Source organism: Bubalus kerabau, chromosome X (genome assembly GCF_029407905.1).
Source record: "Bubalus kerabau isolate K-KA32 ecotype Philippines breed swamp buffalo chromosome X, PCC_UOA_SB_1v2, whole genome shotgun sequence".
Taxonomy (NCBI): Eukaryota; Metazoa; Chordata; class Mammalia; order Artiodactyla; family Bovidae; genus Bubalus; species Bubalus kerabau.
In genome coordinates this window covers 122,198,001-122,211,384 of record NC_073647.1, presented here as the reverse complement: position 1 = coordinate 122,211,384, position 13,384 = coordinate 122,198,001, and the positions used below count along the sequence as shown (strand labels likewise).

Sequence of the window (13,384 nt, the reverse complement as noted above, 5' to 3'; positions counted from 1 at the left end):
GGGCAGCAACCTTCCACAGCTGAAATGCTGTCCTCAAGCTGGGAAAATGTGCCACTCTCCCCCCATTCTTTGTCTCTTTCTCTCTGAACTCTGGATTCTCTCAAGCTTGTCAAGAGTAACAGGATTTTTATTCTACATGCTGTTCATCCCAGTTTTGATATGGTGGAGACAGGACTGTGGTCTCATCACCCTTCTCCACCCAGTAGAGCAAGATTTTTGTTGTTTACTTGCTAGGTCTTGTCCGACTATCTTGCAACCCTATGGACTGTAGCCCGCCAGGCTCCTCTGTCCATGGAATTCTCCAGGCAAGAATACTGGAGTGCATAGCCATACCCTTCTCCAGGGGGATCTTCCTGACCCAGGGATGGAACCCTGGTCTCCTGCACTGCAGGCAGATCTTTACCATCTGAGCCACCAGGGAAGCCTGTGGGAGGGTCTGGGCATTGCCTAATCCAGCTGGCAGGTGGAAAGAGTTGTTGAAGGAGCTGCTCTGCAGTAATTGATCAGGACCCTAAGGGGCCTTCTCCATTATCCTCTGCTTTAGCTCCTCTCTGAAGGAGGCACCTAGATAATAGTATTTGATGTAAATTTCCTGAGTTGTTTCGTAAATGTGAAAACCCCCCCACCAAATGGAAGATGTTAACTACTTGATGAGCACAAAGCCCCAGGCCTCTTGGAGCCTAAGGACTGATGAAGGTATCCCTTTTGACACCACCCAGCTACCTCACCAGCTGCCAATCAGAGACTTGCACAGGATTTAATCACAGACCCTGCGACCTCCTTCCCTCACGTGATTTTATGCACTATACTGGATGCTTGGGGTTGGTGCACTGGGACGACCCAGAGGGATGGAATGGGGAGGGAGGAGGGAGGAGGGTTCAGAATGGGGAACACATGTATACCTGTGGCGGATTCATTTTGATATTTGGCAAAACTAATACAATTATGTAAAGTTTAAAAATAAAATAAAATTTAAAAAAAAATAAAAAAAATAAATAAAAGTGATTTGTGAAAACCCTTGCGGGGAGTTTGGGGCTTTTAGGGCAGGAGCCACCCCGTCTCTTGGCATGGCCCTGCAAGGAACGATTCTCTGATCCAAACTCAGACCTTTTTTTTTTTTGGCCTCACTGTGCAAAGGACTTAATAACGAGCCTTAACAAGGAGGGGGAGACCTACAGGAAAGGACACACCTGGGATCTTGGAGCCAGCTGTGCTCGCTTCTGGGAGGGGTAGGTTCTGGTGCCCCGGCCACAAGGGGGAGGCCGAGGGTAGCAGGGCAAGGGGGTCTTGCCGGGTTGGTCCTGCCTTCCCCGGAGGGAAGGGGGTACGGGCCTTGGCGTTGTGTGTCCAGATGGCACGTGGAAAGTGTGTTGAGCTCAGATGGGTAGGCCAGGGGTAGCGGGTCCCCGGGTAGCGGCGCAGAGGGGAGACCCACGAGGGCAGCTCATGTCCGGCAGGGTCGTCTCCAGGGGCGAGCTGTGGCAGGCGCAGCCCCCGCTGGATGGGCTCTGGCGCCGCCGCCTAGGGGAGTCCGGTAGACGGCGCTGAGCTTAAGGGCGGCCGGAGACGCCCCCCAGCGCTTCGACCCGGTACCTGCCGGGGGCGGGCGGCGCGAGGGGCGCGCGGCGCGAGAGGCGGGCACCGAGCGCGTGAGTCACTCTGCTCCCCTGGGCTCGGAGCGGGACTTCGCCTCCCGCCTGGGGTCTAATTTCATCTCCAGCTTCGGCGACTCAACCTTGAATACCTGCCCCTCCTGAGGGGGGACCGGCGTTCTTCCGTCTAGGTGACGGCCAGGTAAGTTTCTGGTCTTTGGATGCTTGGGTAGCTCGCGGGGAGGAGGGGGGGGCGGTCTCCTAGTCTGTGCCTCGGTCTGCCTTTGCTTTCACCTCTGGTTCTCTCCGTTGGAGACAGAAAGTTAGATTTAAAAAAAACGCAACAGAGAAGATCAAATGCACGCTAAGACCCCAAACAAGCCAAACTCTGGGGCCCTATTTAATTTCCCGGGTATCTTCAAATGTCCGGATGCGGCGTTTATGGGGCTAGGAATGTTCGATTTGTTTCGTGTGTCCCTCCTCCCCCACTTTCTTCCTGGGTTATTCTCAGAGGTCGCGTTTGGAGGGGGGTTGGGGGACAAGGGTGACGAGAAAGCTGGAAGGCTGAGCTGGAATCCCTTGCCAGGGCGGTTTCCTCATTTCTCTGCGAGGTGGCAGATGCTCTACCGTAACCCGAGTTTGGATCTTGGAGCCAGCCCAGGACCTGCCAGAGCTGTAAGGTAACTGCAGTTGCTGCATATCAATCTCGGCACCGCTGACTGAATCAAAATGTTCCGGAGGCACAATTAATGTGACTGCCACGATCATGTTGAAACAATTCACTGAAGGACTCTCTTGAATATTTTATTTTGAATGTATCGTATTTCAGGAAATTTTTAGGAGGCTACCGCGGGTCTTATTTTCTCTGTTTTCAGAGATGCTTCCAAACCTATTATTTCTCTTCAAGAAAATCAGTGAACACTGTCTCTTAGAAGGATTTAACACTGCAAAGCTACCTCTTACTTTTCCTTTACGAGTGTGTGTGTGTGTGTTTGTGTGGGGTGGGGGGGAGGTGCTCCCACCAGCTGCTTTTAGAAAAATCGACGCGGGGAGGGTGCATGCCCCTTTCTCGACCATTAAGCTCAAGTGTTTCCGTGACTATTAAATAGGTACTAATTGTTGCTGCTCTTTTTTTTGCTTAAAAGTAGCAAAGGAAAGAACCTCCTAGAATGCCGTGCATTTGTGGCTCGTCTTGTCGACTGATTGCTTTACATCAGTACTGTTTGGTTTGATGCAGTGTTAACAGGTGGTCTAAATTCACAGCACAGTTCTGTTCTACACGAACAAGCCTGCTGATATGGGCGGAAGGCGAACGTCTCCTCACCCTCCCCCCGTACCCCCCCCAAAAAACCTCGTGTCTTTCTCCTGCTTTGTGGGATAGAGAAATATGGTGGGGGCAGCTTTTCTGGCAGTTGATTGGGTCGCCTATCATTAATTGTGCTTTCCTGAATCATCATTTGGTTTATAATCTGTGATTATAGAGATAAACCTTTACCCTCCTCCCCCCAGAAAATTAATAAAACATGAGATGTTTAGTCAGTTCCCAGGGGTAACTTTTTAGAGTTAAATGGAAACTGTGGTGATCCTTTTTTTTTTTTTCAAAGCTCTTCCCAGGGAGACCCCCAAACTGAGTCAGATTTCCCACCTGTTGGACAACATGACTCTTCTCCTCTGCCTCTTGTGACTCTTGGTTTGCACAACAGTCTTGCTCAAGATAGTAAAATTTCTTGAAAGGCAGGGTAATGTCTTATTCATCTGTATATCCTTGGAGCCTATAAAATTAGGTGGGGGTCTGAATGAATGAATGAATACATGAATTTGGCAGTTTAAATTGGGTTTGGCATCCCTTGAACATCTCCTGGGCATGCTTTTTCTTCACTCCTATAAGATAAACCTCCTAATTCAATGATTCTTAGTGTGGATTCTCAGACTATACTTATTCTAAATAAGGGTTTGACATATATGGAAAACATCTATATATTAGTTATGACTTTTTTTTTTTCTGCAACAGAAAAGTCAACTAAAAGCGGCTTTAACAAATTAGAGAAAGCTGACAGCAGGTGATTACTGGAGTAGGCTCAGTGGCCCAACAGTGTCAGGGGATTAGATTTACCCTCCTGGTTTCCTGGGCTTCCCTTGTGGTTCAGCTAGTAAAGAATCCACCTGCAATGCAGGAAACCTGGGTTCGATCCCTGGGTTGGGAAGATCCCCTGGAGAAGGTAAAAGCTAGCCCCTCCAATATTCTGGCCTGGAGAATTCCATGGCTGTATAGTCCATGGGGTCGCAAAGAGTCAGACACAACTGAGCAACTTTCACTGTCCTGGTTTCAAGATGTCTGTAACAGCTCTAGACATTACATCCTTATCCCACATTCAAATGCAGTTAATGGGGTAGAAAGTGGTAGAATAACTTCCTCCTGCAACTTTCTCCTATCAGATAAGAAATAACTTCCCCAATGTTCCTCAACAGAATCTCCCTTTTATCTTATTGGTCAGAGTTGGGCCACCTATCAATCCATGGGACTGGACTGTGGCATGGGGAGGCCAGGAAATATCTGGTTTTTTAGCTTGTATTGTGGGAAGGAGGCCAGGGAGAGGGGCTTTGGAGAGAGATTTTGGAAACTAGCTGGCAAGTCTGTTGAACTGTCATGAAAGAAAGTGGTTCTGTTTTAGCCAGTGATGGTATTAATGATTGGTCCAACTATCACATTAAATATTAAACAGTGTAGCAAAAGCATATTCAGAACAGGATTATTTTCTCTCTCGGGTATGGTATTTTAAGGGTGCTAAATCATTTTTGTAGAGTGGTAACTTTTAGAGACTGCAGGTAGAAAAATAAATTTCTATATATAATATATATATGGCATGTATGGTTTTTATTGTTATAAATGTGGGTCAGATCCTCCAGCTTCTGAAAGAGAGTAAACCTTCAGTAAGTAGATAGTTGTGCTGTGAGTTTGGGAGCATCACAACCTCACAAGGACAAATGGAAAAGGGTTTAGCAATTAAAAAACATAATTACTGGTTTGGCACCTATGCCCTGAAATTCTGGGTTACACAAACTCAGAGTCTCAAATTTGCATCCTAGGAGTCTGGAGAGCAACTTAGCTGGAGGGCCAAGAAAAACATGAGAAGTTGTAGATACTGATGATTTAGGGCGATGGATTTTCTTTGAGAACCTTCTCTGTTTCTTAGTGTGGAACATGTACTACAAAAAATGTTTGAGATGATCCTTAGCGCACACATGAAAGCTGAAGTTGATGAAGGAAAAAAGAGCATATATCTCACTGCCAGCTTGGATTCTTGACTTTTCCAGTAGAAGTCCTGATGTATTTGCAGAGAGGACCTACTGATGTGGGGTGCCATTGCCTTCTCTGACTTAGCATCAGTGGTTCTCAAACTGTTTTGCACTTTAAAAATCACCCAGGGAGCTCTTAAAAGTCCAGATTTAAGGCCTGATACCTGGACTTCCCCGAGAAGGCCATCGCAACCCACTCCAGTACTCTTGCCTGGAAAATCCCATGGGTGGAGGAGCCTGGTAGGCTGCAGTCCATGGGGTCGCTAAGAGTCGGACACGACTGAGCGACTTCACTTTCACTTTTCACTTTCATGCATTGGAGAAGAAAATGGCAACCTACTCCAGTGTTCTTGCCTGGAGAATCCCAGAGACCGGGGAGCCTGGTGGGCTGCCGTCTATGGGGTCACACAGAGTTGGACATGACTGATGCGACTTAACAGCAGCAGCAGATGACTTTGCTGCTGACTTTGGGAACTGTTATCAGTTGCTCCGGCTCCCAAAATCAAGTACCGCAGACTAGATGACTTAAAAACTGAATTTATTTTCTCACAGTTCTGAGAGCTAGATGTTCAAGATCAAGGTGTTGGCAGGGCTGGCGTCTTCTGAGGTAGGTCCCTCTCCTTGCCTTGTACATGGCCTCCTTCTCACTGTTTTCATGTCTTTCCTCTGATGTATCTGTGTCCCAGTCTCCTCTTACAAGGACACCAGTCATATTGGATTAGGGCCCACCCCTCATTTTGATTTCATTACCTCTTTATAAAAGCTCTGTCTCCATGCACAGATTCTGAAGTACTAGGGGTTGGGATTTCAACTTGTGAATTGGAGTGGGGTTGAGGGTGAAAGTGAAGTCACTCAGTCATGTCTGACTCTTTGCGACCCCATGGACTGTAGCCTACCAGGCTCCTCTGTCCATGGGATTTTCCAGGCAAGAGTACTGGAGTGGATTGCCATTTCCTTCTCCAGCAGATCTTCCCAACCAAGGGATGGAACCCAGGTCTCCCGCATTGTAGACAGAAGCTTTACCATCTGAGCCACCAGGGAAGTCGCTGGGGTTGGGGGTGTGGGGATACAATTCAGCCCAGAACAGGAACCACTGGACAGGTATGAGTATGGCACTACCCAAAAGTTACTGTGCAGACAATTCACCGGAAGATCTTTCTATAGTTGAGATTCCAGTTCACTAACTCTGGGTGAGGCATGAGGGTCTGCAGGTCTCATGAACTCCAGGTGATGCCAATGCTGCCAGTCCCCAGATAATGCTGGAAGCAGCTTTGGTGCTGTCTAGATTGGTACTTCTGAAGCTTGAGCAGGCATGGGAATCACCTGGAGAGCTTGTTAAAAACAGATTGCTGGATCCTGACTTCAGAATTTGTGATTCTGTACGGTTAGGGCCTAAGGGTTAGAGCCCAAGAATTTGTGTTTCTAACAAGTCTCCAAGCTGGCAGTGAGACATATGCTCTCTTTTCCTTCATCAACTTCAGCTTTCATGTGTGCGCTAAGGATCATCTCAAACATTTTTTGTAGTACATGTTCTGCAGTAAGGAACAGAGAAGGCTCCCAAAGAAAATCCATCGCCCTAAATCATCAGTATGCACTACTTCTCATGGTGCTGCTGGTATAGGAACCATCCCTTCTTTTTTTATTTTTTAAATGTTTAATTTCAGTTATTTAAAGTTCCGTCAGTCTGTATACACTTTATATTAAACACACAGGAAGCCGGGGCTCCTAGTGGAAATACACATTTCAATTTTAGGGATTGTTCAGATACTGAGAAGAGCTTTGTGAACCATGTCTCTCTCACATTTTGAGATTCTGTGGTATGGAGTGAATCTAGTTCATTACATATATCATTGTTTGTGAAGTTTATAGCGTTGTACTTTTTGTTTTGCCAGACTTAATTACTTTATCTGCTCAAAAGACAAAGGATGAGGAAATGAGAGAAAATGCTACACTGATGTCTCTTAATCTCTTATGCAAATGGAAGTGAATGAACAGGGAGTCTATACATCGGCCCATTTATCTCTATTTATGTTTATTTTCTAATCACAGAGCTAAATTGCAGCTTGCCCTTATATCAGCTCAAAGATGATTCTATGAGATGAGTTGCTGGCTTCTTATATGTGATTTTTTTCTTTGGAGGATTAACTATTCTAGAGATTGTACAATCTGGGGCAGGGCTGGGAGGCATTGCACATTTCTCAAAACACATTAATTTTAAATTCTAATTTAATTAAATTTTTATTTCTACGTGAGACCAATGGTGAGCTACATCAAACAATACCCCCCTCTGCAAAATGACTGGAGGTGGAAAAATAGTTTGCCTGCTCTTTGAAAGTTCAATTAGAATTCATGGTCTGCAGATGTTTTTACTTTTTTGGGAGAGTAAAACAAGAGACTGTCTGCAAATGTGAGACTAAATGGTTTAGAAACATCCAAAAAAATATGTTAGTGACCTGGGTATAATTTCAAGAATGTGGTTTTATTTTTTTTTAAAGTAGAAACTTGTCCCCCAAAATAGCTATATATATTTTTTTTGTATATTGGTCACTCTACCTTTGATATCTCATTTAGCTGTTGTAACCTCTAATATATCAGATACGTGTGTGTCAGTTATCTGCTGCCATAATAATGCTGCATAACAAGCAACCATAGAATCTCAGTAGCATATGACAATGTGCGTATTATAAGCTCATGTGTCTAGGTCAGCTGGGGGTTAACTAGGCTGTTTTGTTGATCTTGGCTGGGATTGTTCACATGTCTTGGATTTATCTGGATATTGGCTGATGTAGGCTAACCCTTTCAGTTTTCTCAGTTATGTACACACACACACACACACACACACACACACGCTTTTTTTTTAATGTTCTCTTCCATTATAGGTTATTACAAGCTTTGGGTATAGTTCCCTGTGCTGTACAGTAGGTCCTTGTTGGTTATCTATTTTATATATAGTAGTGTGTATGTTTTAACCCCAAACTCATAATTCATCCCTCCCTCTCCCCTTTCTCCTTTGGTAACCATACATTTGTGTTCTGTGAGTCTTTCTATTTTGTGAATAAGTTCATTTATATCATTTTTTTTAGATCCTACATATAAGTTGTGCTGTATGATATTCATCTTTTTCTGTCTGGCTGGCTTCACTTAGTATGATAATCTCTAGGTCCATCCATGTTGCTGCAGATGGCATTATTTCATTCTTTTTTTTTCCTTAAATCACTGAGTAATATTCCTAGACTAACCTTGAGTGGAGTAACTGGTGCCTGGGCTCTGTTTCACATGTTTCTCATCCTCTGGCAGGCTACCCGGTCGTGTCCTCAGGGCAGCCAGCAGAGGTACAGAAAAGAACAAATGGAAATAAATAGGTCTCTTGAGGCCTAGATGCATAACTGGCATACCCTCACTTTTACCTTGTCCTGTTGGCCAAAGTAAGCCCCATAGTTAGGCCCAGAGTCAGAGTGGGAGGACCCTACGAAGTTATGACCAAAGAAATGGATATAGAGAGGGATAAGGAACAGGGACTATTTTTTGCAGTCTATCACAGAGGAGAAAAAGTTTTGAGACATTAAATAACTTGTTCAGATCTCATTACTTACAAGAGGTCAAGCCAAGACTGAAAAGCAACTTTGATGCCAAAGTTTAACACACTTTCCTTTATGCCACATTGCTCTCCTACTTTTTATTGTACCCTATTTAGAGCAAAACTGGCAACAGAAGGTATATGTACAGCCTAGAAGATAAAAAATTGTCACAAGTGAGATTCTGGCACATGCATGTATATATACATTGTTATATTTTTGTTTGCTCAATTTGTAGCATTTATGTTTTTAGTTCTTATTAATAATGTTCTCTCATCTCTGGTATGAAGCATCTAAAATATTTCCATTTTAAAGTAAAAAATGAATTCAACTTTTAATCCAATAAATCTAAAGCGGTTTCATGCTGCCCCATTTTCCCTCACTTCTGACTTTTCCAAAGTTATGCCAGGTTTATAGGGCCTCCTATTCCAGAATGAATTTGCTGATGCCAAAATTGTTGGAGTTTACCCTCAGGGTCTTCGCACAGTTTCTACGTTCTTGGTGAGTTTTGCCAGCAATTGGTAAAACCTCCTAGCACTGTCCAGGGGAGAGGTTACCTGTGATACTTCCAGCCTGATCATCGGACCTGCCAGATTAGATAAACTCAGTTGTGGAGACGATGCAAGAGAGTGTCCAAGCCCAATGCCATTAAATAGTTGAATTGTATAATGAATTCTGTTTCTCCTGATTTCATGCTTGGCAGTCAACCTTATGATTCTCCATGTCTGTTGCCTTCAGGGAGCGAATAACCTGGTCAAGCTGTCTGGTCTGTGTGAAAGTTTCATTTCTCATTGTAAATTACTAAGCCTCCACTCTGACTTTAAACACTTATGAGCATTATGGGAGTGAGTCAGCATCCAGCACCTTCAAGCCTGAGAAATGCAGAGACACTGATAAGATCAGTTATCCGAGCTTGCACTGCTAGCGTTTATTCATCATTTTCTGCATCCCAGCAACTGTGCAATTTTATTTACATGATCTCATTTGGTCCTCGTAATAACTTTGTGAAGTAGTACTTTTACTTCCAATGTACAAAGAGGAAGACTGCAGTATAGATTAAGAGCTTGCCCCACATCAAACGGCTCCTTTGGCAGAGACCTCTAGTTGCCATTCAGCATCCTTTCTTGCCTTCTCCCTTAGTGATGGTGCAGTTTTATTCCTGGTGCTGATGCATCCACTGAATGGTCTCTGTGACCCAGCATCTCTTGTACCAAGGTATGATCCTATGACTGAGCGGTGCCACAGAGAACCATTGTGTTGTGTGGGGACTTCTAAGGAAGCCTGCCTAAAGAGAGATGGCTTGACTGGGAGGAGGGTCCTTTGCATACTTCCTGTTTCCTCCAGCTGCTAGCCTGGAATGCAGGCATGATGGCTAGAGCCCTCTTGGACTCAGGATGTATGTCAGCACTGATGTGGTGAGAATGGAAAAGTCAAGGAATCTGGGCTCATGACAGAGCCCTGCAGCTACTGTGCCAGCTCCATTTCAGAGCTCTTCGCTGGCTTCCTGAGCATGTTAGTGTTGTCCTAGCCGAGAAGAAAGGTAGTGAAGGCTGTTGGGTAGGCAGTGGACACTGTTTACATACTATGTACCAAATGCCTACTGTTTGAACTGTAATAGACACATATGTTTGCGTTCCATCCCTGCCACTTAGTAGCTGCGTATATTGGGCACATCTTGTGTCTCACTGTGCATCCTTTCAGCCTCCCTTTTAGTCAAGCCATTGATCCTGCAGCCAATTTCATGTGGGTGTAACCAGACAGGACCTTGCTTGAACCTTACAGTGGATAGTTCACTTTCCACCCTGGGACTGCTTCAATGTTACAACACAGAGGCCTGTTGGAACTGCCTGGCACTCACATAGGTATTGGGGACTGTGAGGGTATTTAAGGCCCGTGAATCAATCCTTGACTAACATGGGTTGGGAGCCAGAGATAAAGGCTTCTTTCTCCCATCCTTGACTAGATAATTTTGAACTGCATTTTAGTTTTGTTAGCTTCTAAGTCATTCACATAGAGTCTAAGAAAGGTGAAGGTCCCCATTGCCTACAGTTTGTGGCCAACTGAAAATATGCCCCTGTATTGATTTTCTCTTTTCTGCTTCCCTTTCCTAAATTCCCTAATTCTATTTTCTGAAATCAATTCCCCAAATTGCTTGCCTGCAAACCCTTGTCTCAGGCTCTGCATTTCAGGGAGAACTTAGGTTAAGACCTTGTATAACTTTGAATTAGTTGTACTGATAAAAGTTTTGGCACTTGCTGACACTTCTATGCCCCTAATAGGATGAAGCAATATACTATCTTGAGTGTGCAGAGATGGCAATACATTATGAAATCTGATAGTGTCAAGTATTGGTATGTACATGGATCAATAGGAATTGATGTACCTTGTTTTTTTAAAAAATTTTTAATTCATTTTTAATTGGAGGATAATGGCTTTACAATGTTGTGTTGGTTTCTGCCATCCATCAACATGAATCAGCCATAGGTATACATATGTCCCCTCCCTCTTGAACCTTCCTCCCACCTCCCACCCCTCTATGTACCTTGCTGAGGGGAGTGCACATTTGGTAAAATCATTTTGGAAAATAAAACTGGCACTATCTTTTTTTTAAAATATTTTGTTTAGTTATTTGGTTGCACGAGGATCTTTATTTGCAGCACGGGAACACTTAGTTGCAGCACGTGGGATCTAGTTCTCTGACCAGGGATCGAACACAGGCTCCCTGCATTGGGAGTGTGCAGTCTTAGCCACTGGACCACCAGGGAAGTCCCCTTGGCATTATCTTGTGAAATTGAACATGCGTATATTCTTTGACCCAGCAATTTTATTTCTAGGTATAACCTCTCAAATTCTTCTGCATGTGAACCAGGAAATCTCCTTAGACATGTCCTTGGCAACATAGCTGATAATACAAAAGTACTGGAATAAAGTATTTGTTCACTGATGGGAAAATAGATAAAAAATTTTGTTATTCATTATTTTATATAGATAAATATATATATAATATATTTATATTTTATATATTTTATATATATATATTCGTTATTCTATATTTATATAGAATAAAAATGAATTCACCACTGTTATATATAAGAACATAGCTGCCTATTAGAAACAAAATAGTGAATGAAAAGCTAAGTTACCAAAAACTTCATGCAGTTGGGCATAATTTTTATAAAGCTTAAAAACAACACTAAGCAATGCTTTGAGAGGAATCCCACACACATGATAAACTGTAAAGTAAGGTAAATCCCAGTTCAGGCTAGTGCTTTCCTCTGCTGTGGAGACAGGGATGGGGGAGGTAGGAGCACACAGTAGATGCACTGACATTCAGAATGTTCTAGGTCTTGCATTTGGTGATAGGTTCACTGAAACTCATTTATCATTATTCCTTATACTTTATAAATGATATAGAATATTTTGTATATATCAGATTATATAAATTTTTTTAAATGAAACTGCCACCAACAAAGATGCTGTGCTAACAGAACGTGGTCTTGGTGAAAGCCTATTCCAGTCCTTGCTCTGAGCTAATGGCTTTGAGTCAGTGTTCTTCATCATGTGATATATTTCCTCCCTTTTTGTTTCCAGTGTATTGTGACCAGTTAGAATGGCAGGGCACAATATTCAGTTTCCTTATGGCCCTGAGGGGCTTCCCTGGGTGGCCCAGATGGTAAAGAATCTCAGAAAGATCCCATGGAGAAGGGAATGGCTACCCCCTCCAGTATTCTTGCCCAGAGAATCCCATGGACAGAGGAGCCTGGAGGGCTGTAGTCCATAGGGTTGCAGAGAGTCAGAAACGACTGAGTGACTAAGCACGTGGCCCTTAAGTGTTACGTCCTTTCGTATACTTAGAACAGTTTGCTGTGTCCTCCGTTTCGTCATCTGCTTTGCCTGTGGCTCCTCTGTGTCCTGAGGCTCCTCACTGCTTTCTGCTGTACGCCCACTGTCATTTTATTGCTAGTCTTAACACTGCATTCGTGGGCTACAGTCCCCTTCTCTCTTTGGGGTGTGTGTGTATTGGTTGCTAGTATAATGGCGGGGAAGTGGTGAGGCTATTAACAGGACATTTCCCTCTTCATTTTTAAACCTACTCCTTGTTGTATCATAAGGTTGATAACCTTTACCCCATTTTTGTGTCATGGACCCTTTGACGAAGGTGATGGTCTGTTTATCAGAATAGTGGTTTAAATACATAAAATCAAACAGATTGGATTACAAAGGAAACAAATTATATTGAAATACAATGATCAGAATTGCAATGCACTTCTTTATTAACTTCACTGGTAGCTCAGACGGTAAAGTGTCTGCCTACAATGTGGGAGACCCGGGTTCCATCCCTGGGTCGGGAAGATCCCCCAGAGAAGGCAATGGCACCCCACTCCAGTTCTCTTGCCTGGAAAATCCCATAGACGGAGGAGTCTGGTAGGCTACAGCCCATGGGGTTGCAAAGAGTCAGACACGACTGAGTGACTTCACTTCACTTCCCTTCTTCTTTATTAACTTACTACACAGTAAGATCTAATTGTGGGCCTACTGACTGCCCAAATTTTAAAGTCGTAATGAACAAAGGGATATTTCACAATATACTGTTGTTCAGTTGCTAAGCCATGTCTGACTCTTTGCGACCCCATGGACTGCAGTACACTAGGCTCCTCTGTCCTCCACTATCTCCTAGAGTTTGCTCAGTCAGTGATGCTCTCTAACCATCTCATCTTCTGCCACCCGCTTCTTGTTTTGCCTTCAATCTTTCCCAGCATCATGGTCTTTTCCAATTAGCTGGCTCTTTGCATCAGGTGGCCAAAGTATTGGAACTTCAGCATCAGCCCTTCCGATGAATGTTCAGAATTGATTTCATTTAGGATTGACTGGTTTGATCTCCTTGATGTCCAAGGGACTCTTAAAGAGTCATCTCCAGCA

The 13,384-nt window shown here is 43.8% G+C and overlaps 2 protein-coding genes across 21 annotated transcripts in view; both read left to right on the top strand.

Annotated features, from left to right (window-relative positions):
• Window positions 1–1,005: 1,005 nt before the first annotated feature.
• Window positions 1,006–13,384, top strand: part of LOC129640161 (histone H2A-Bbd type 1) — a gene marked incomplete at its 5' end in the record, with an annotated part of 109,760 nt that continues 97,381 nt past the window's right edge. The window contains one exon of the mRNA XM_055565398.1: window positions 1,006–1,229. Within this exon, the coding sequence (XP_055421373.1) occupies window positions 1,006–1,229 (224 nt within the window). The remainder of the gene's footprint in view (window positions 1,230–13,384) is intronic.
• SYTL5 (synaptotagmin like 5) overlaps window positions 1,239–13,384 on the top strand; it is a 291,111-nt gene continuing 278,965 nt past the window's right edge. For 12 of the 20 annotated variants that reach the window (XR_008708618.1, XR_008708619.1, XM_055565062.1 and 9 more), the window contains exon 1: window positions 1,239–1,794. The gene's annotated coding sequence lies outside the window, so the exon portion shown is untranslated. Of the gene's footprint in view, window positions 1,795–2,178; window positions 2,273–13,384 lie in introns of all 20 variants that reach the window. The other 8 variants (XM_055565056.1, XM_055565055.1, XM_055565059.1 and 5 more) reach the window with 6 other exon arrangements.